General features: G+C 38.2%; 1 protein-coding gene across 1 annotated transcript in view; it reads right to left on the bottom strand.

The window, feature by feature from the left end:
* Positions 1-24,160, bottom strand: part of gabrb4 (gamma-aminobutyric acid type A receptor subunit beta4) — a gene marked incomplete at its 3' end in the record, with an annotated part of 96,397 nt that overhangs the window by 4,288 nt on the left and 67,949 nt on the right. Inside the window, exons 5-6 of the mRNA XM_081390451.1 lie at positions 16,806-16,888; positions 2,700-2,837 (exon numbers count right to left, since the gene is read on the bottom strand). Of these exons, the coding sequence (XP_081246577.1) occupies positions 2,700-2,837; positions 16,806-16,888 (221 nt within the window). The remainder of the gene's footprint in view (positions 1-2,699; positions 2,838-16,805; positions 16,889-24,160) is intronic.

The following is a 24,160-nucleotide window of genomic DNA, read 5'->3' as shown; positions in this document are numbered from 1 at the left end:
GCAAACACTTCTTTCATAATAATACATTTTTGTATATACCATGTAAACACTGCTGTTCTAAATCTAAAGCTCTTTGGTCTTTCATAGGCTTATATCTACATTTCAATACAATGTTCTACAGTGAAAGTAATCTGATGTAACAAGTACACTGTAAACACCAAATGCAATGTAGAAACAGAAAATATTTATTAGGTCTAACATTATTGTTGTTTACAGTAGCATAAAGTATATTCTTTAGAATACAGTAAATAACACAATTGTGTGTGTGTGTGTGTGTGTGTGTGTGTGTGTGTGGGGGGGGGGGTCTCGGGGGGTCCCAGGAATCCATTGTTCAAAACAGATCATCTGACCTTTGACCTATTTAAGCCTATACTACAGTAAAGCAGTGATTGGTTAGTGATCAGTTAAGCAATTAGTGTTTGCACATGTGAGGAGTGTGTCTGTGTGACCTGGTGAATAAGTGTAGCATTTTGATTGGTTGTGTTTGGAAAAGGAAAGCAAGTCACTTCCTGATAGATCTTTGTGTTTTAGGTAGAGAATTGTGTGTAGTGTTTTGCAAAAAGTGTTTTATACAATTGAAAACTGAGTCAAAGGTTGAGAAATAGCTTATGGTTTTGAAGATTTGGCATGTAGTTTTGCACTTTGAGCGAGAGGTTTCAAAAATCGTGTGACATGAAAAGATTTTGTGTGTAAGCAGTTGGTAAAAACTGTAATAGCAGAGAGATGTATAAATAACAGCTCACACATATGTTGAATTTGAGCAAAATCCTTCTCGGAACTCCTCATCACACAGATTCATTTTGGAATGACTGACTTTATTCATTAAATTTTGCCATGCAACGGTAAATGTGACCATTCCTTAACCCAATAAAATGATACGTCACTTTGTGTGAACTGCTTGATTTCCATGAACTGTCAGAATGCAACGATTCATTAAAATTAATCACACATTAAAAGCCAAAAATGTAATTAAACATTGTTCATCACTGGTTTTGACTTACATAGAGCTATAGAACTATAGTGTCACAAAATTGTTGCGTACACGCACAAAGACAAAGGAGATTACTTAAAGAATTCTTAATGTCTTTAATGACAAAACTCTGGAGATAAAACAGAAAACTAACACAAAAACAACTTAATATTGACGAGAATGAAAAGAGAATGAGGGAGAACACAGGGTTTAAATACATAGAGCAAACAAAGGGAACTAATGAGATAATTGATGAAGCGACAGGTGAAAATAATGACTAATTAACCAGACAGCTAAACTAGGTCACAGGGAACACAGCATAAATGTTACAAATAGTTTGATCAGTTTTTTTAAAAAATATATATATATTTATTGTAAATGTAATGATCTCCCTGCAATTGAGATCCACATTGTTGAATTGTTGAAAATACATCGTATCATCTAATATGGTCTTTTCATACAGATATTCTTAAAAAGTTCCAGTAATTGTTCTGGAATTGCATGATTTTGTTCAAACAGCCAGATCTTCCCTTGTTCTCTGCTTTCACACACATTCCAAACAGTCCCATAAAGACAAATAACATTTAATGTAATTGCCAAGCAAATTGCCTGCTTATTAATTTGTTTTCTGTCCTTTTGTAAATAATTCCATCACCTACAGTACAGCAGTTTTTTCTGTTCTGAACTCATGTTCTTTTTTGCATCTTTGTCTGTATACAGTCTTTATCCTCCTCCTTCCCCCAGGCAAACAGTCACATAATAAATAATGTGACATCACATTTTTTGTTCACAGATAACGCTTTCTGAGATCAATGAACCCCCAGTGAATCATTCATCCATTCATTTTCTAAACCGCTGGTCCAATGTGGCTAAAGCATATCATACAGGTATACATTTATTTTTAATTGATTAAATTGTTTAATTAAGGTTTATATGCTAGTTTCCATGACAAAGTTCAAGATAAATCTTTCCATTACTACTGGAGCTGCCAGTTTTTCTAAGTTTCAAATGATTATTAAACAGCAATAAGCTGCAGCCCTTTTGGCACACCCAGTGTCCGAATTCACTCACTCGTTTTCATTCACTTCAAGTGGACTACATTAGTCGACTATATTAGTGGCCTTATATTACTACAAATTTTTCCAGCATTTAAGCTCCAAGCTGTGTTCACATAGGAGAAAAAAGAAATCTCAGTGTGAACATCAGCTGAGCTAGAGAAACCCCAACTGCTAACACAGATCATTAACCTTATTGTTCATTATTTGAAATATAGCATGACGGTCACCATTCCTTTTGCCAAGACAGACATGTTCCTGGATCAACATATTTTGTTGATCCTGGAACAACATTCCTGTTAGAAAATTTTATCTTAGCCCTATCCCTATCCCTAAACCAAACCCTACCCATAAGTTATCTCTAAAATCAAAGGGAAATGATTGGTGAATAACACTGATTGATTGATTGATTGATTGATTGATTGATTGATTGATTGATTGATTGATTGATTGATTGATTGATTGATTGATTGATTGATTGGAATGTTGTTCCAGGATCAACAAAGATGTTGTACATGGTGAAATCACGTTTACCATAGCATGACACTAGCAATGGGATAAATTCCTAGGTATTAGATAGACTGATAAAATGTATACCTTGATTGCAATGTAAGTTGCTTTGAAAGTGTCATGACGTATTTGGGCCGTTTTGCACATAAGGGAATCATCCATACCTGTGGTAAACCTCACTTCCCTGGACACAAGACGCAGCTCCACAATGGAGAACTGAGGCAATTCCAGTTTGTCCACACCAGTTACAGCATTGTCCCCTCCTTGCCAGAAGAACACGATGTCATCTGTGGTGTACCCATCTGTAGAGATGGTAGACAGTGTAATGAATGTTTACATAGTATATCATTTATAGATACAACCATCGCACTGGACAACAGCAATTTTACATCTAGCAAGCATGCCGATTTGTGAAGTGATACTGCACAACCTACCAGAAGGTGCTGAACAAATTAGTTAATTTGCTTGATCAATGGAGACAAAAATGTGATTTGTGGTTTAGTGATGTGTAAATTGGTCTGCGTTATGTGTCGTTATCAGCACTTTTAATTGCAAAAGTAAATGGTTCTGCTGTTCGTTATCTAGTGGGTCACTGCGCTCAGTTTCATCACACATTTGTGTTTGATGAGTGTTTAGTGTGCTTCCTTTTTCCTCTTTGACAAGCTGTCACATTATTATGTTTCCATCTACCTATTTTTATGCACATTTTGGGATACCATTATTGTGTTTAATTTGCATGCTCTGAGGTGCAAGTAATTTCTGATATACTGCAGCAAATTACATTTAGTAATATTCAGCACTAGTTCATCAGGAAGTGATGTTGTTCATTTCTTATGCGTGTATGGAAACAGTGCTTTATTCGTGAATGTTTTATGCAATTTTCAGTTTTGCGAATAACTTAAACTTTGCGCATAAATCGCAACTTTGGATAGAAAACAAAGCTAATGAGAAGAGATTACTGCAAGAAGTAGTTTGTTGTAAAATAGTGAACTTCAGCATTTCACTTGCTGCCACCCGTTGTTTCTGTTCGTAACTGTCCTGTTCTGTGCTTGTCAGCACCTACTGCTACATCTTTAATTACATATGATCTCCAGTTTCTTCTTGACATTCATACTTTGGCTGTGGATTACTGCCGTAAGGGTTATGATGAACGAGAATGCGGATCTTCTAATCCTCCGTTCCTAGCCCGACTTCCATTGGACATTTGTCGAGTCCCAGGCTGTTCTTTGCACAGAAGAAAACGGGCGAGAAGACACGGGAAGCGTGGCGGTACTATTGTGCGGTTAAGGAGAGTTTGTCGCAATCGTGTTGAACCATTGGAATCTCTCTCTGCTACCTCTCTCGCCTACATCTCTAACGATGGATTACTTTTTTTATTTTAATTCATCTGAGTTAAGACCTTCATGCCTCGTACCTCTCTGGCCACAGCATTTGGATATGGTGTACAGATTGTTACCGGATCTAGCTTTTTTAAGATCAAGCCCCCAGGCTGGGGTACACTTCAGCAACCTCAGAACTCTTGATCACGCTCCTTCACAGATGTTGAGCATTGATCATTGCATATAGCATTGAGCACAGATGTTCAGCATCACTGACTCAATCTATGGAACCAAGATCGATTTCGAATAAAACATTTTTAATTAATGACTTCTTTTCAACACGTGATATAGATTTTATGTTTATAACTAAAACTTGGCTAAATTGTGATGAACTTGGCCCTCTTTGCTGAAGCGGCACCTGATTACTGTAATTTAGTCAGTTCTTCTTGGACATCGGGTCGTGGTGGTGGGGGGGTTGCTACAATTTATAAGAACAGTTTTAAGTGTTGTTTATTATCAGTGGACAATTTAGCAGTTTTGAAGTTCAAGTACTCCAGAAAATACCCTTCTCTGTGCCTTGATTTATCAACCTCCCTATTATAATAAGATGATTCTGCTCTGGTACCTTATTATGACAAACTATTAATTCTAGGTAATTTTAATATCCATGCGTGTTGTCCCTCTCATCTTTTTGTTAATGAATTTCTTAAAATTATTGACTCGTTTAATCTCACTTTGTCTGTCACATAGTCTACGCATAAACAAGCCCATACTCTTGATTTGGTCATTTCAGTAGGTCTTACTGTCAGTAATATAGAGATTGATGAAATCTGTCTATCAGATCATAAGCCAGTATTGTTTAACTCTGTACTCAATACTTCAAAGGTTAATGTCAAGTCCCGTGGTCGTCCAATCCGGTCTGTTAATTCTGTTACATCTAAACAGTTTGAAGATGCTTTTGTTAGGGATGTTTGCCCTACTGTGTCTTCCTTCTCAGAGATGTCTGTTGATGATCAACTTTATTATTTTAACACTCTGTGTGGCAATGTTTTGGACTCAGTTGCTCTATTTAAAGACTGTGACCATTTAAAATTAAGAAACCTAAATTAAGGACGCAACCTTGGCTTAACAAAGATACTCGTGCCTCCAGGCAGGAGTGGAGGAAAGCTGAAAGAAAGTGGAAGAAAGATAAGCTCCAAGTATCTTATGAAATCATGAAAGATTGCATGGTGAGCTACCAGCACTCTATTAAGGCTGCTAGAGAAAAATATTTGTCTAACTTGATAGCAAAGCATGCTCACAGCCCAAAGACTCTGTTTAGTACAATAAATAATCCCAATTTGCTCTCATTTCCTGATGCTACACCTGCAATCTGTGATAATTTTTTTAAGTTTCTTGTTGATAAAATTCATACTATTATTTCTTGTATCCCCAAGTTTGATTTGAACTCATCTGTTAATGACTTATGTTCAGCCTGCTAAACTGATGAAACTGTTCAACCGCTAATATGTACTATAATGTGGCAGCTCAGTATCATATAATGAAAAGTAAAAAAAAAAAAAAAGATTCAGTGTAAATTTTTTGTACAAACATTCTTAAATTATTTAAGAATAATTTTACTGAAAATGTACACCGGCATTTCTTCTGTTAAGTACAACATTTAGGTAGCCTGGGTGCCAGCCCGAACCCCGCCCACAACATTTTTTGGTCGGGAAGTTCGGTCTGGACTCGATCCATTGAGGAGTAATTATGCTCGGCTCCCAGAAGGCCGAGCCAATCAAATTGCCAGGGCGGGCTTTAATCGATGATGGACAGATGATCTGCGGTTACGTAGTCACCCACGTCATCAAAGAGCAGTTGGGTTGAATTAGTTTACAACAAAGATGACTGCCGCTGGAGAATTGAGATTTCACGAGTTCACACTTACAAATAAGTCAGATAGAATAAATGCATATATGAGATTTAACGAGTTCACACAAATAAGTCATATAGAGTAAATGCGTATATGACGTGCTGTCCGAGGAGAGGGCTGTGGGCTCGGTAGCCATACTCCCCCCGTATTCCTGGTTGTGAGAGAACAAGCCAAGACAAGAGTGATGATTCGGGGTGGTGGAGGGATGCTGAAAAACTGTCAAGGACTGTTAGGTAAGTTGACAGAGTGAATATGCTTCCTCATGCTGATAGATAGGGTAACGTTAGACATGGTATTGTTTGATGACAAGTTGATATTGGATTGATTATTTGTACATGCTCCTCCCGAACTTTGTTTATGAAACATCATATGTAGATTCCGCCATCGCGTCTGTTATAGAAGATATCCACAGCGCCTTCATTTTAAAAGAGGAACAGAGAGCCGCAACATTTTGTTGGTTGAAAATATGAATGAAGAACATGCGTCATTTACTCCGTTGCTCTGATTGGTTGTAGGTCTATCCAATTGAGTGCAGAGGTTTTTTTTTTTTTCTGGTTCGGTTGAGACACGCCCCATAATAAAAGCCCTATGAAGCAGTATCAGACTAGCCTGGCTCCGCCCTCCTACGTACTTCCGCTCAATTTCATTTTACTTCAGTACTACGTCTGGGACTGCTGTATATTCTTAGGTTTCCAGAAACCAATTTTTTGTAGGACCAATCAGCGAACAGAGGGAGTGGCTGAGAACGATGACGTTGATGAGGTGCGTCAGTTTGAGTTGGAGTAATGGATGTGAGAAAAGCTATTCGGTCCGTTGTTGCAAAACTGCCGAATATACAGAAGTTAAAGCCGGAGCAAGAACAATGTTTGCTAAGTTTTGTTGGTGGCCATGATGTTGTGGCCCTCCTCCCCACGGGGTGCGGGAAAAGTTTGATTTTCCAGCTCACTCCGTTAGCACTAGAAGTACCAGAATTCCATAACTACTAAAACTGCCGCAAGCGGTCATTTTGATCGCTATTCAAAACTGTACATTTAAACAAGTTTAATTATAATTTATAAATAAATAATATTCGTAGATGCCCTGAACAAAATAGTAGCCTATGTTTTCATGTTTCCACTGTTTGATCGCGCCCGCCGACACACACACACACACACACACACACACACACACACACACACACACACACACACACACACACACACACACACACACACACACACACACACACACACACACACACACACACACACACACACACACACACACACACACACACACCATTTTCCAGCATTGCAGCCTGTTCATTATAGCCATAATAAAATATAATAATAAAATAGTCAACCTAACATATAAAAATTCCACTGCTCTGTTTCTCAGTACTAGTAGGCTACAATTCGTACCATTTGCGTGTGAAGAGGATGATTTTTTCCGTCGATAATGGAACGTGATTGACGTTCAAAGCCTATGATAAAGAATAGTTTAGCATCCAAATACATCGCAAATGTTGAAACATTTTGATTCTAATTAGAGAGTTACGTGAGCCTAACGCCGCTTACTTTCACTTTCGCTTATAAAGCATTTAATTTAGGCTTGTTTATAGTTGTTTTTTCATTCTTGTTCTGAATATCATTACATTTAAATGATCTGTTGTTGAATATGTTTAGTGTATTTTTTACCACATTTTATTGTTGCGTATATTGGTATAATAATACCGCGAAATTCAGTGCGGTCAATATGACCGTTTATGGCCGAAATAGGTAAATATGTTCTTTTTTTTTTTTTTTTGCCTTATGTGTAATTTATATGAAAAACATTTTAAATGAAAATACAGACACTTTTAGGAAAAGTCAGGTACCAGCAGGATTGTATTTATTTTTTCAACAAAGTTATTGCAGATATAAAATTCAAAACGGTCAAAATGACTGCCATGGCAGTTCTAATGGTGAATGAGTTAGCTAAGGCGAACGATAGGGATGCAAAGCCGATAGTTGTTGTCGTCTCCCCTCTTGTTGCACTAATGAAGAACCAAGTGAAGGAGGCAGAAAAGTTGTTTCCGTATCGCGCAGTAGCCTGGTGATCACTGTACAGCATTTGCGGCAGATCCGAAACAACCGCAGCGGCGTATTGTTAATGATTAGACCCAGCTTCGACAGTTGACTGAATACATCACTGTCCTTAGTGTCAAATATACATTTAGAATTTGTAAATGTTTCCGGCCGGTTTCGGCGCATGACATACGTCACACTCACACGTTAGCGATTGGCTATGGCAGATCCTGAGTGACTCTGGGCAGATCCAATAGTTTTGAACTTTAACAGAGAACCCGCCTACAAGGAAGTAAACGTTTCTCAATGGAGAGAGGCCAGACTCTCTGTACAAATGAAATGTACGAGAGTCTGGTAGAACCAGGCTAGTATCAGACTCACATTCTGAGTAGAATATGAGTATGACAAATTCAGGCTAACATTTAGGCACTAGATGGGGGCAAAAAGGTTTTCTGAACAGTATTTTTGTATTAAACGAGACAATTTACATAAGAAAAGTTTTATGTTTAAACAATTAAAGCAACAATTTACATAAGAATGGTTTTACAAACAATTTATGCATTGACAAACACTTTCTATATTGATTGTGTAAATTTATATAGGAATGGTAATTACAAAAATGTTTCATGAATGAGGCCCACAGTGAGGTTAGTGACACCAAAGGAATTCAGTTATTGGAAGAGCAAACGTTAATGTTCCAAAAGTACAGAAGTGTTTATACAAGCAGATCTAAAAAAAATGCTCACGCCTCAGCAGGTAGCAACTGATGCATTGATCTGCTCAAGTGATAAACAGAAAGCATGAAACAATGTACATGGCGTAATCACTGTAGCTCCACTGATGTACCCGTGATGGACAGGGCACAACATCCTGGTACGACTGACTGATCGATAGTGCAGGGCACCTCATTGATAAACCAGCAAACACTTTCAATCTTACCTACTTCTGTCAATTGTGCCATGAGCCCTCAGTGTCAAACCCCTCCAAGAGCATTTATCACTACTGACACTTAAAGACAAAGTGGGCAGGACGGCACATATGGATGATTGCTCTAAATGGCCTTAATGATTATGTTTGCTTACATTAGGTATCTGTGGAGTGTGACAGAGATAAGAAGCAAAAGTGAAATTGATGAGCTGGACGAGTTCACGATTTTTCTTCAAGGTGATGTGGTCAGAATGTGAGTAAGAGTTGGCATTTGTGCAGTGTAGGGGAACTTGTTACTTTTGAAGATTGGATTATTATACTAGTATTATTCATTGCTGAAAAATTGTTATTTTAACCTGTTAACCCTCTGGAGTCTGAGGTGTTTTCTGGGCCCTGGAGGTGTTCTGACATGCTCTGACATTTGTGCTTTTTTCAGTTATTTATAAACATGTTAATGGCAAAGGTGTAAATTCACTCTATATAGCACAAACAGGGCTACCAAAATATGTGATCACCATGCATGTATATTTTTTTATTTTTAAGAGAATAATGCTTATGCGTGGTTATTGAAAAAATAAAAAATGAAAGTTGCTGAAAGAAGACCTCAAAACTCATAATAAATATGCATGAATAAGACTTTTGAGAAATGGATGTTCTTCCTTCGAGTTCTGGCTTCAAAATAATGTGAAAATAGTCTTGCTTTATCGTTCAGATAAAACCATACATTGATTTAAATTGATGTAAAACAGGTTTTGCTTGGAAAGCCATTATGCGAGTGGGCGTGAACGAGGAGTGGTTTACACCTTGGAATACAAAATGTCCCACCCATTATGCATAATGACTCTGCAAAATTAGCCATTCATTCAGGTGTGACTCTGACTGACTGAGCCACAATGCAAGGACAAAAAATTAGAAGAAGACTTATATTGACCATTTAAGATTTTGCTTACATCTATCTTGTAAATATGTTTTGCTATTTTATTAAAAAGGTTACAATTACAACAATAATTAAAATTTCAACAATATTTCAAGTGTACTCTTTCTTTGTAAAAAAAAAAAAAGATTATAGGCCTACATTTTATGCCTATCTATGTATTCATTAGTTTGAATATAGCCAAAATTGGAACAGCTAACATCTTAGTTGATGACTTTATTTTATATATATATAAAAATTGCTAAACAAAAGCTTATTTGATATATATATTCAGTATATTCTACAGTAAAAACTGTACTCAAATCTAGTCAACAAAATGTTGTCTTTCATATTTCGCCTGACTGTAACGTTGTTTTTATGAAATATTAGGGCATATAAATGTTAATTTGCAGTTTAATACGTATTGCTTATACAAATAGCCTACATTTTATTTCAACATATTTCAGTCGATTTTTACTCATCTCAGTATAGTAATACAGTTTGCTAAAACATCCTCATTCATTCACACACACGATTTAAATTTAAACTGTCTTTTTGCGAGCTGTGGTAAACAGCGCGCATCTCTGCCGTTCATTCATCAAAAACAGAAACCCGATTCACGTGAGAAGAAAAAAAAAACTTACAGTATTCCTCAGCTCGCTCCTCGATATACCCGCACTTCTGAGGTACTTTTTTCATTATTGTTATTGCTCACAGCAGTGCCGGCCCGAGCCTTTTGGGGGCCCTAAGCAGAATTTGATTTGGGGGCCCCCTCCCAACACGCGGAGTCACCTGTGCTGTGCTTGACGATTATTGACACAATGTCACTCTATAATGTTACATTATAAATTAATACAATGAGGTTATGTATCAATACAAAATAAATACTTAATAAAAAATAGATATACTTAAATAAAAATGTTTTAACTTTTTCTTTACTCTTTTACTAACTCTTTGAAACTTCTGAAAACAAAACATATAAAAAATTATAATTTGCAAAATATCCTCCAACGCTTTGCAACACTTTGCAGTTTAAATGATGACTTGTATGAACATGATGGAATATGTTTTTGTGTTTCCACTGTTCGATCGCGTCCGCGCCTCACACACACACACACACACACACACACACACACACACACACACAGACACACAACATAGCATTGCAATGATATCGCATCCTGTTCGTTATAGCCGTAATAAAATATAATAAAAAAAATAGTCAACCTAACATATAAAAATTACACTGCTCTGTTTAAATAGTCAGTAGTAGCCTAATTCGTACCATTCAACGCTGCGCAGCCTAAGCACCGCTCCACTGTGATGTTTCCAAGCACATTTTTGCGCATGTGAAGAGAATGATTTTTTCCCTCGATTGGATTTCAAGCACATTTTTGCGCATGTGAAGAGAATAATTTTTTTCTTCGATATTGGAACGTGGGTGAAGTACAAAGAAGCCTATAATAAAGAATAGTTTGCCATCCAAATCCATCGCGAATGTTTAAACATTTTGATTCTAATGAGAGAGATACGTGAGCCCAACGCCGCTTTCACTTTCGCTTTAAATTAATTCGTTTTGGCTTGTTTATAGTTATTTTTTATCCTTGTTCTGTTCTGAATATCATTAAACTTAAAGGATAAATCATTGATCAAATCAAATTTTTGTGACATGGCTTAACATTACCGTGACTTTTCGCACGAATTGTCTGTGCACGCAAGGTTATGCGCATGACTCAAACACTGGCAGTCACTGCACCAGTTGTAGGCAGTACTGATCATGAAATCAGAATTTTCTTGTCTTGAATTATTAATCCATTCATTCATTTATGTCTTTTGTTTAAGTTAATTAATATGTAAAAAAAAAAAAAAAAAAAAAAAAAAACTCGCTTGGGGGGCCCCCTGGTGGCGAGGGGGCCCCAAGCAGCCGCTTAGTTCGCTTATGCCTCGGGCCGGCCCTGGCTCACAGTGCTGCGAGACGGTGTTAAAGTAATGATCTGAATAAACTGATATGTGGGCGTTCACAGGTTTGCTTGGATTGCCTCATTCATTTGCGTTTGAATAGTGCGCGCTCTCCGTAGGCGGAGTCACATTACATTTGAATTAGCTCTAATTAGGTCGACTGGAATCGCTCTCTTTTAATACAGATTTCACAAAATGAGAATATTTGTTTTTTATATAAATTACTTCATTTAAGAGAAGAGAATTCAAGCTTCATGCCTGTGTGTCTGAATGCCTGTTTGACTGAGTATTCGCTGAGTTATTGTTCATTTTCGGACGCGTTTCAGAATGGACGACACTGGCAGAGAGAAGGCAGAACTCGCATCACGTATATTTTTCTTTATTTGGCAAAAAGCACAACACTTTGTTTTTATTGTGAGTATACACAAAAATAATACACATTTAACAGAATCGATTGATGTACAAAACAAGCCTAAAAGATAAAAATTAATATTTTTATTTTATTATTTTTTTGCACTCATACGGAAAAAAACGAGCCTATCGCGCCGGCGCGATAGCCGACCTCAGGGGGTTAAATAGCTACAATAGGTATAGCTACAAATATAAGATAATGTGCTTGCAAATGTTTGCTAATGAACTTATTGACTTACTTTATATCTACAAATGATACACTAATTAACAGCTTGTTTATTAATGTGGATTTGAATGATTACAAAGTAAGCAATAATTGATGGGAGGACTGTTGAATTATTATGACCGCCGCTAGCGTAGCTAGCGAAAGCGGTCATATAGGGATTGTCAAAGTTTTTTTTTTTTTTTTTTTTCGTCACCTTACTGAATTTTTCGTCAACGATACCAGGGACACCGAAACACCGGGGAACATGAAATTTGGTGGGCCTGTAGCCCCACTAGACTTCTAAGGAAAAATTTCGTTTGGTCCCCGGGGGCCACTCCCCCCCCGCGCTGGGCCCCCCCAAACCCCCAAAAATGCAGTTTTTCCTAAATAACTACCTGAACCGTGGCACCGAGGATGAAGACATTTTTATGGTATGTTGGTCTACTAGACTTTTACGGAAAAATTTTGTTTGGTCCCCGGGGGCCACTTCCCCCCCCGCGCTGGGGCCCCCGTAAATTTTTCGTCAATGATACCAGGGACACCGAAGCACCGGGGAACATGAAATTTGGTGGGCATGTAGCCCCACTAGACTTCTAAGGAAAAATTTCGTTTGGTCCCCGGGGGCCACTCCCCCCCCGCGCTGGGCCCCCCCAAACCCCAAAAAATGCAGTTTTTCCTAAATAACTACCTGAACCGTGGCACCGAGGATGAAGAAATTTTTATGGTATGTTGGTCTACTAGACTTTTACGGAAAAATTTCGTTTGGTCCCCGGGGGCCACTTCCCCCCCCGCGCTGGGGCCCCCGTAAATTTTTCGTCAACGATACCAGGGACACCGAAGCACCGGGGAACATGAAATTTGGTGGGCATGTAGCCCCACTAGACTTCTAAGGAAAAATTTCGTTTGGTCCCCGGGGGCCACTCCCCCCCCGCGCTGGGCCCCCCCAAACCCCAAAAAATGCAGTTTTTCCTAAATAACTACCTGAACCGTGGCACCGAGGATGAAGAAATTTTTATGGTATGTTGGTCTACTAGACTTTTACGGAAAAATTTCGTTTGGTCCCCGGGGGCCACTTCCCCCCCCCCGCGCTGGGGCCGCCGTAAATGTTTCGTCAACGATACCAGGGACACCGAAGCACCGGGGAACATGAAATTTGGTGGGCATGTAGCCCCACTAGACTTCTAAGGAAAAATTTCGTTTGGTCCCCGGGGGCCACTCCCCCCCGCGCTGGGCCCCCCCAAACCCAAAAAATGCAGTTTTTCCTAAATAACTACCTGAACCGTGGCACCGAGGATGAAGACATTTTTATGGTATGTTGGTCTACTAGACTTTTACGGAAAAATTTCGTTTGGTCCCCGGGGGCCACTCCCCCCCCCCGCACTGGGGCCCCCGTAAATTTTTCGTCAACGATACCAGGGACACCGAAGCACCGGGGAACATGAAATTTGGTGGGCATGTAGCCCCACTACACTTCTACGGAAAAATTTCGTTTGGTCCCCGGGGGCCACTCCCCCCCCCGCGCTGGGCCCCCCCAAACCCAAAAAAATGCAGTTTTTCCTAAATAACTACCTGAACCGTGGCACCGAGGATGAAGACATTTTTATGGTATGTTGGTCTACTAGTCTTTTACGGAAAAATTTCGTTTGGTCCCCGGGGGCCACTTCCCCCCCGCGCTGGGGCCCCCGTAAATTTTTCGTCAACGATACCAGGGACACCGAAGCACCGGGGAACATGAAATTTGGTGGGCATGTAGCCCCACTAGACTTCTACGGAAAAATTTCGTTTGGTCCCCGGGGGCCACTCCCCCCCTGCGCTGGGGCCCCCGTAAATTTTTCGTCAACGATACCAGGGACACCGAAAAACCGGGGAACATGAAATTTGGTGGGCATGTAGCCCCACTAGACTTCTACGGAAAAATTTCGTTTGGTCCCCGGGGGCCACCCCCCCCCCCCCGCGCTGGGCCCCCCCAAACCCAAAAAAATGCAGTTTTTCCTAAATAACTACCTGAACCGTGGCACCGAGGATGAAGAAATTTTTATGGTATGTTGCTCATTTTCCTTTTCTGAAGTTGGCAACCCCAACTGTCACACACACACATGCAGGAATACAAACAAACGCAAGCATGCACACACACTGACATCCACACGCACAGACACACACCCATACACACACATACAAATCCACATGCACAGACACACACACACAAACACACACGCGCACACACATGTACGCACGCATACTTACACACACACACACACACAGACAGACACACACATAAACAAACACACATACACACACACAGACAGACATGCACATACTACTACTTTTTTTAGGTATATACATAAACACGCAATACAGCCAAATTGCTCCACGTCATTTATTTTTGTGGAAAGCCAGTGCAGGCCTGAGCGGCGGTCATATTTTGTACCGCCATGCGGTACATCTAGTTAGAAAAATAATGCACAACTGATGTGGTAATGTGGCCACAACACGAAGCGGAGCATTATGTGAAGCATTATTTTTGTAATTATTCAATGAAGCATTATTTTTGTAATAATTCAACTGCCAGGAGTCAATTATTCCTCTTATACTAAGGTTACCACACCTCAAAACATTGTTCAGATGATGCATTTCAAGAAATTTGTCAGTTTTTGTCCCTAAAAGACTCTTTTGTGTAGAACTAATTTCTTACACATCTAATCCCAAGCCTCCGTTGCTAATTCCAAAACGTCGTTTTAGAGCTAGTAACAGAGGCTTGAGCCACTGATAGCAGACTGACACAGTTATTAATGCAGTTATTAGAGAGAGAGAGAGAGAGAGAGAGAGAGAGAGAGAGAGAGAGAGAGAGAGAGAGAGAGAGAGAGAGAGAGAGAGAGAGAGAGAGAGAGAGAGAGAGAGTTAGTTAGTTATCAAGCGTGAATGAATTATCTGAGTCTGTGTGTCTCTCAACAGTGTTCGGCTCCAGCGTTTCTTTTAATAATAGTATAAACTATAAACTGTAGTGAAACTGTACGTGTATCTGCTCCAAGAACAGTGCCGTTATTACATTGCTAGTGAGAAATCTCATTTAGCTTTTAAGTTGTTAAACTATTTTACTGCTAAAATCGTCAGAGCAGAGATACTGTATGTATGTGCATTTGAGTGGGAGAGAGAGCGGGAGAAAGAGAGTACTGTAGGTGCCTTTCTATAATAAATAATAAATACATAATAAAACAAAATGTAGTGGCAAAAAAACATGGAAATAATTTTTTTTTTGTATTTGCTTGGTCAGTGTCGTTGTGGGTTTTCATTCTTTTGCTAAAATTATAAAAAAATTATTTGGCGAAGTGATATGGAACTGTAATGCAGTCAAGACCTGCATGGAACTAATTTACCTGTGCATTTCCCTGAAAATAATTGGACACCTTAGAACAATAGATCAGATTCAAGCATTTAACTGCCCTGTAGTATAAATGTCATTACATGAATGATCATATTTGAATTGAGGTTAAGTATGTAAGTATCATTACTGTTGTTATGATTATTCATGAGATGACACAACACATTATAAGGTTGTTTATAAGGCATTATTTATGCATTATAATGCACTAAGAATACACTTATGATGCATTATAAATGCAGGCTTCATCTGGGGTTATAATGCATTGTCCTCTAAAAAAAAAAAGATCATTTTTTTAAGTAAACATGCTTTCAAATGTTTATAAACAACCTTATAATATGTTGTACCATCTGATAAATAATCATAACAGCAGTTACAATACATTATAATACTACCTGTTTGTGGTTATAACTTTTAAAATCAAGATAATCAGTTAACATTTAAAAGCACATTATCCCATATTGTAGCTATTTGAATATATATTAACTAATGATCTGTTAAACATTATATAATGTTTGTTAATGCTTTATTAATGAAAGCTAAGTGCTAACAACAAAGTGTTACCAGTCTTGGCACTACACGCATAATTGTAGTCTCATTTGAAAGAAGGTACTTGGAAGTTTGTTTTCCTCCAGTCAGAATCATATACTGTCATAACAAAATAGATGTATAAATGTAAATGTAGCTTAAAATGTTTTGTAAAGTTATTTGAAATTTATTTCCATTAAATATTTTATGACATAAAAAGGAAATTGACCTTGGTTCTGTTTAGAAATGCAATGGAGCTAAAGACACATCTTACCATGTTGTATTTATATCTTAGGATATCTCTAAAACTCTGAGTTTTATTTAATATTTTTGTGATTTTATTTAGAGAAGACTCTAAAACATTAGTTCAGCAAAAAAATTATAATAAAAAAAATCTGTTATTTGTCATAATATTCTGGTACCTGATATGCTTGTTTGGCATATTATATCCTCTAAAACATGCCAGTGTTTTTAACATATGCAAAGACAAGTGTGTAGAACACAACAAATTATCTTCTCTACAGGTGCAGTATGCTAGTATTGCATTTCGAACAAAGCATATGTGTGTGTGTGTGTGTGTGTGTGTGTGTGTGTGTGTGTGTGTGTGTGTGTGTGTGTGTGTGTGTGTGTGTGTGTGTGTGTGTGTGTGTGTTCACATTTCCTTTCACTTACAGCTCTCAATCTCCAGGGTGCAGTTCTGTTCGTCGAGGGGGTACCGTCTCAGGTCCATCATGCAGGCTGCTGTAGTGGTTATTCTGGAAAAAGAACAGCAAGAAAACAGGGAAAGGAGAATAGAAAAAGAGAGTGGAGAAAGAATGAGCGACACCGTTATCTTGGTAACCTTTAGGAAATCATAGCTTAGCCTTGACTGTGCCATGTGAATATCTGAGTCATGAGTAATGTTTGCCATCTATTCTCTTATTCTAAGAGAAAAGAAAAAAGTGGGGAAATGCAATCATTATAGGCAAATGGTGTTTGAAGTCTCTTGTTTTTGTTATTTCCCCCACTTGGACTCAGATATATTGCTTGTTTTTAATATTCTTGTAATGTCCTGTAAAAATATGATAAAAGAAAATATAAAAAAGTATATCTTATGAATATCTTATTTTGAAATGTTAAAGTACCCTTTAGTCAATCATTTTATCTCTTAAAACTTTTTGATTTTCACCACGGGGGACTTTAACTATTTCAGAGCTAAAGAACCTCTTAGTTCTTAAAGGGATACTTCACCTCTGGAAAGATGAATGTGTATTTAAAATAGGTAATTTATGTAGAAGAAATGTGAATTTTGAAATTCATCAATCAATGTGAAAAGTTGAATTTGGAGCTTTCTAGACTAAGAAAAGCCAGAAAATGTATTTTGGCTTATGTGGATGAAAGACAACAACTCCCAGAATGCACTTGCTTCGCTGCCCTAAGAGGCCACTTCCAAGCCACGCCTACCGGTAAGAGAGGGCAGTTGAAAATAACAAAGCTAAGCTACTAGCGAGTCTCCGTGATGAGTTTGCCCTGGATTTCGAGATCGCCCAAAATGTCCGGGATTCGGCTTTTGTGTTCTACAGTCGCCATTCATCATGTTTACTGTGGTGAGCAGGACGAGGCTGAGGGGAGCGGGAGTCTCGTATCTCTCACGGAGGAGCGGGAATTTTCTTAGCAATGTTAAAACGCACATCAACCGATCACTTGTTTAGCGTTCATGTAAACACTACATTCAGATTCACCAATCGGAATGAATTCAGCTAGATTGAAACAAAAGGTGTGCATGTAAACAATGAATGGCAACCGCAGAAAGCAACTCACTGGCACTCACTGGCACTGATCTGTGATAGGTCTGTTAGCGCATTAGGGCCAACCCCCTATGGGCGGGTTTGAAAGGGTGGGAACTAGTGCTTGTAGTCTCAACAGAAATCCGCCCCTCTTACACTTCCTCCGACAATGATGCAAAATGACGATTTTTGCGTCATTGTGGGAGGAAGTGTAAGAGGTAAATACGGATTTCTCCCGTCTCAGGGGAAAATGAGAGAGTGTTGCACGACCATTCAATAGTATGACTGGGTTTCTAACAATGCAAAGCTTAATGCAAATGGGTGGAGTGTTCCTTTAAGAAATTATTAATGATTATGATTGTGTTGAATAATACACATTATAAAACAGATGGTTCAAGTCCTGGATCCTAATTGGCTATTACAGTGTTCAGAGGCATCATGCACTTAGTATATTTGAGGGGGCACCACTTGGTTGCCTACTTTTGATTTATCGAAGCAAGAACATACTGTACATTAACGCATTTACTGTCGCTATTCCTGAATATTAAGAATATTACGCCTATAAGTCCCCCATCATTCAGTCTTCCACATATTTTGTTACTCATAGAAACAAAAAAAATGTAAAGCATATAAGCACTGACACAGCAAGGAAAACTGCACCTTATCTCATCGTTGTACAGCAAACCTAACGCTCAGTCGATCAGTAAAAGTAATTTCAACAGAAGGGTAAATATTTATATTTTGTAAAATTTTGGACGGTCTCCCCCAACCACTCGCACACAAAAAGTCGATGGTTCTGCACAAATCGCCAAATCGTCATTTCTGCAAAATGATATTACGTTGGTTCTTGCACCTTTTGTGACAGTTTCAAAGTGAAATGTCTAGTGAGTGGAACTAAAAGTATGCTCAGTTGTAGTTGTAGCTATTAGATTTGTTGAACTTATCGTGTAAGTTTGGAAATTAAATGTCCAGTTCAGTGGTGCTAAAAGGTTAACCAACTGAAATCAAAATTGACCCTATTTACTTTGTTAGCACATATTACTAATCTTGTGGTGAAAAATTAATCCGTGCAAGTTAATACACAGAAAAAAATTGTTTGCCGTCGTAATCTTTAATCAAAGTCTGAAAAGTTACTTCCGGTCTGGAATGGCTGATGATGTAGGTTTGACGGCTTGGTTTGGGAAACGCTTAACCACTCCTCTCAAACCGTTAGTCTGCTATGAGCGAGAGATGGAGAGGAGGAGCGCTAGAGTAAAACCCTGCCCCCTGTTCAATATTCCGTTTCACTGGGAAATACGTCACAACACTGGAGAAAAGTCGTTTGCAACTTCCGGTTCACGCGGACTTTAATGCTCTATCACATTTGAAAATAACCACCTACACTAAACCACTAGGTTTAGCTACAGAGCAATAAGTGTTTATTTAACAATAATCTCCTGTAATCATAACTTGTGTAAAAAGATGTTGTAGTTTTAATGCCTCCAGTGTTTACTTTATCTGGAAACTGCTGTGAATTGTATGTATATTGTATGAATAATTGTATGTATCTACTTTTTTTATTTTTGGTAGGGTCGCTATGTATTTCCAATGAGCCTGGGTTGGTATTTTTGTTGTATTCAACTTTTGAGAATGTAGAAGTTTGAAAAGCTAACAGTTATGACTCACATTTGTTTCACTGTAAAAAAAGACAACTTACTAAAAGTTCTCCAAATAAACATAAAACAGTCAAATGAACTGAGATATTTTTATTGGAAGTGTTCATGCATCATACTAAGTTGATTCAACAAATTCGTTACTTAAATGATGAGAACATACAATGTTTTGTTGTTCAAACTAAATTGTTTTAGTTTTCATTGAAGTTCACGTTTTTAGTTAGCGCGTGCGCAGTTTGAACCCTGAACGCATGCGCAGTTTGAGACTTCAGCTACTCGGCGGTGAGGTCTCTATCTGCAGCTGGTGAGAAGTCGGTAGCGGAGTGCTGCCTACAATTCAGCTTTTCTGCAGAATCACTGGTATGTATTAATCATTTTTATAATCGACTGTATGTTATTTGTCATATATGATGTAGTGTGCTCTTCCCAAACTGATGGCCTGATGTAATTCACCAGTGCTGCCAATTTCGCACACTTTTGGGTGCTTTTTGCCATTGCTGATGTTAACTAACGTTAGCTGTGTCCTGCCTATTCAATCCAGCGTTTCTAAAGAGTCACTGGTATGTATTAACGACACACTGACGGGAATATTGTTCTTTGTGTTGTTTACTGTATTGCTTGTTTATACAAGGGGTTTGTTACCGCCGGCGCTGTCTGGAAGACTACATTACCAATCACTGCCAGGAACTACAGTAAACTACGGCAAATCAAATAGCTCAAAATACACAGTACGTTTAGTTTTTTTTTTAGTTTTTTTTTTTTTTATATCTCGTGGTGAATCTCCCTGCATTCCAAATGGCATAATGTTATGTATTTTAATTTTAAATTAATTCATGAATGATTTAAGTAATAATTGATGTGCTATATTAGACATTTTTGAAGTAGAAATCCGTTTTGAAAGTTTAAAACACTGTTAATTACAATAACTAGGTTAGAAATATTGTTTTAAAAAAGGTACAAACTAAGACTCGACTTGGCCTTTAGGGACTTGAACATGTCTGGTATTTATAATTTTTATAATCAATTGTTTGTCATATCAAATGAGATGTTTGCTCATTATGTATTTACACTAGTTGAGGAGTTCAGAGAGAGATGGCCTGCCACCTGCACTTTTTCTAAAGGATGAGGTAAACCATTATATAGCAACTGTCAATATTAATTATTATTTTAATTATTATTTCTAAAGATTTAGAACATTCTAGGAATAAGTATAGTAGTAAAACTTTGTGGTGATTCCAATTGACTCGTTTTTTACAGATCTCTGAAAAAGAGTTTTCGTGTATCTGTAACGTCGACCATGAGAATCTACTTTGGATGAACACATATAGAGAGGAAAATAGTCAGTAAATAACTTTATAATATCAGTTATCGATATCATAAACTTAATTATGACATCAGTCTGTTTTTCATTCAGTTGTCAATTGGGAAACAGTGCATGTTTTGTTGACAAATTTTATGATTTTAAATATGATTTACTTTTTTGATGCCACTGTATGTAAAAGAGCAATCTGTACATTCTTTAAAAAAACTTTGTTATGGACCAAGTCATATGGATTTGGAATTACATGAGGAAGAGTAAAAGATGACATAATTATCATTTTTGGGTGTGCTGTACCTTTAACTCCCAAAGCAGTAGAGATCCCTATATTGAAGGGATCTATTGAGTGCATCTGCAGATTTAAAAAAAATATATATTTTTTTTTTCCTTTCTTTTTAGGTGAGTGACATTACCACACGTCAGAAAACAACAGATCTTAAGGGATTGCTACTTTTCCAGCATGAAACTAGTTTACTCAGGATGTGTCTTGGTAAATTACCATTTTCATTTTTTGGTCAATTTTTAAATTATGTATGTTTTTCATGTATTCAGGTTATTTACACAACAACATCAATAATAATAATGTTGTTGCTGTTGTTGTTGTTGTTGTTGTTGTTATTTTTAAATTTACACTTCAATTAATACCCCATCTCATGAATTATTCTCCCAGGATACTGATCCTTTAGACCACGGCACCAAAGATGTAGAGATCGGAATCCTTACTGTGGCCGAAGATGCTGCTGTTACATCACTACCAACTCTGACCAAATAATACTGGAAGAGGCCATTGTTCTTGAGGACATTACAGATCTACCAGCAGCATACGCTTGTTCGGACTCATGAATGCACTGAATATGGATTATCCAAAAGAACTGAAGTACTGTATACTTTCAAAGTACTTTCTCTGCCAGAGTGCAGTCACTGAAGTTTAAATTTAGCTTAATAGACAAAGCCATTTTGCAAATGTCATGGGAAAATTTGAGTGACATTCCTCCACTGGACACTGTTTCTTTTATAGTTAATGACAAAAAAAATAAATAAAAAATACTGCTCTCTCAATGTATTGATTAATGTTAAGTATTAATTGGTTTCAACCTTAGCTTTAAAGGGATGGTCAGTGGAACCAGAAGGAGGGGATGGCAAAGAACTCACTGGCTTAACACGATCAAAACAGACACCAATATGAAAATTAAACCATTGAAAGAAGCACTGCTCGACACGACAGCTTGGAGAATATTTGACCATAAGGTCGCCAAAAGTCGGACATGACTGAATGGACAGATCAGCAGCAGCAATAAGTGCACCACAGCCATGTCACCCTGTAGCCCGAGACTGGTTGCCCACTGCAGCTAGGCAGGGTTGAGCCTGGTCATTAGGGGTGCGTTTCCCAAAAGCATCGTTAGCCAAAAATGTTTGCAATTTCCGGCGTTATCAGCATAGTTCAACGAGTCTGTGTTTCCTGAAAACTTAGTTCTAATGAACATTCGCAAACAGCATCGCAAAGTTCTGTGGTTGGAATGACAGCTCTCGACCTGTGGTTAGAAGCATAGTTTCTTGTTTGCATGACATATGGACTCAATAAATCCTTATCTTGAGCAAAAAAAAGGGGTTTCCCAACAATGTGAATGTCTCAGCAGTGCATTATTTGTTTGTATTCGGTGTATTTCACTGTGGATTATTTGGTAAATTTCGGCGCAGGCTTTGCAAACAGACTTTTACAATATGGATCTGCCAGCACCGCCACAAACATGTAAGTATTCTAATGCCTGATCTGTGATCAGTGATTTCTGATTTATTATCTGAATTATTCAAGTTCAGCAGGTTATCTCTCAAAATATCATTCAATACTGTTTAAGAATCAGTAAATCAAGCCAGTAACTAAACAATCAACTTCACGTCGTTTCTCTTAGTAGGATGAAAATAATCTTATTTAAACTGTGATTAAATTACATAAAGAAAGCGATCAAAGAACGGTCCCTTTCCAATTGCCCAAACTGTCAATCAAACAGTGCGAGTTTATCTGGACACTTGCCAAAACTAGTTGAAATCAATCATCACAAAATCATGACGCTGTTACAATGTACAGTACAACAAAGCTCTTACTGTATTTATATCGTGTTTGCATTGTTATTTGGTGAAAGCCAGAGGTGTAAAGTCCAGGTTCAGAAAGTTAGGCTGCTTTCACACTGGGCTCGTTTGCTGCAGTCCGAGCCCGAGTGCGTTTGCGTTTGAGTGCGAATACACTGCAGGCTCACTCTCGCTTGTATCCAAGGTAAATAATCAACACTATTATCCCTTACATGTGTTTTATTTAACTAAATACATCATAATCAGCTAAAACGCATGCTCAGGCCACTTTACTTCCTGAACAAGTGCGCACCCGAGTCCGTGTTGCTTTCATATTCACGCGAACCGCGGCACGGTTCGGGAGCAACCGAACTCAGACCACCTCCTCCAGGTAGTCTCGGGTTCGGTACCCCAGTGCGCACCTGGGTCCGCATGACAGCGTTCACATTAGCGATTTTTCATTCGAACCGTGCCCCGTTCCGAACTAAACTGCCAGTGTAAAAGCACCCTAAAAGTCCTCCTCAATAGCTATTGTTCCAGTCACCTGGATTTGCTAATTAACACCGTTTTTCAGCCAAGATATAGAACTAATTAGTGAAATCAGCTGGCTGAGTTCATGGGTGGAATAAATATATGGCAGGACTTTTATTTTCTGATCCCTGGACTTTACACCTCTGGTGAAAGCATTTGTGAGAGTGCCGAAATTGCGTTGCAATGATAAGATCTTTTCATACGCGATCAACAGACTGTCTGTCATCTGCTCAATGCTCATCACTGCAACCTTTCATGTGATGGGAATAGATTATTATGATCAATACTTTTCACGATTCCTTAATCTTGATAGCTGTAATAGTAAAAACGTAGTAAAAGTTTTAGAGAGAGTTTCACATGTAATACTAGCTATTTCATATGCAAACATGTCAGCCAATCACAGCAGTGGGCGTTTACACTGAAGTCTCACGACAGACACGCCCCTTAAAACAGTGCGTTCAAATCAGAGGCTAAAATCAGGCTTGTAAAAATGCCTTTTATTTATAAATTATGACCATTTTTGATGTTAAAATCATACTAACATTATAAGGGCACCCCAGGAAACATAAAATAATAAAATAATCCAGTCCATGACCCCTTTAAAACACCGTTTTTGAAGAGTGCGCATATGTGAATGTGCTCTAGTGCGTAAGATGTCATGTCTGTTATTACTCCAAGTGCGTGAAGTCATAA

The sequence above is a fragment of the Scardinius erythrophthalmus genome (genome assembly GCF_964197995.2).
Source record: "Scardinius erythrophthalmus genome assembly, chromosome: 17".
Taxonomy (NCBI): Eukaryota; Metazoa; Chordata; class Actinopteri; order Cypriniformes; family Leuciscidae; genus Scardinius; species Scardinius erythrophthalmus.
The sequence above is the reverse complement of the archived record's forward strand: the minus strand, read 5'-3'. Positions and strand labels throughout refer to the sequence as shown.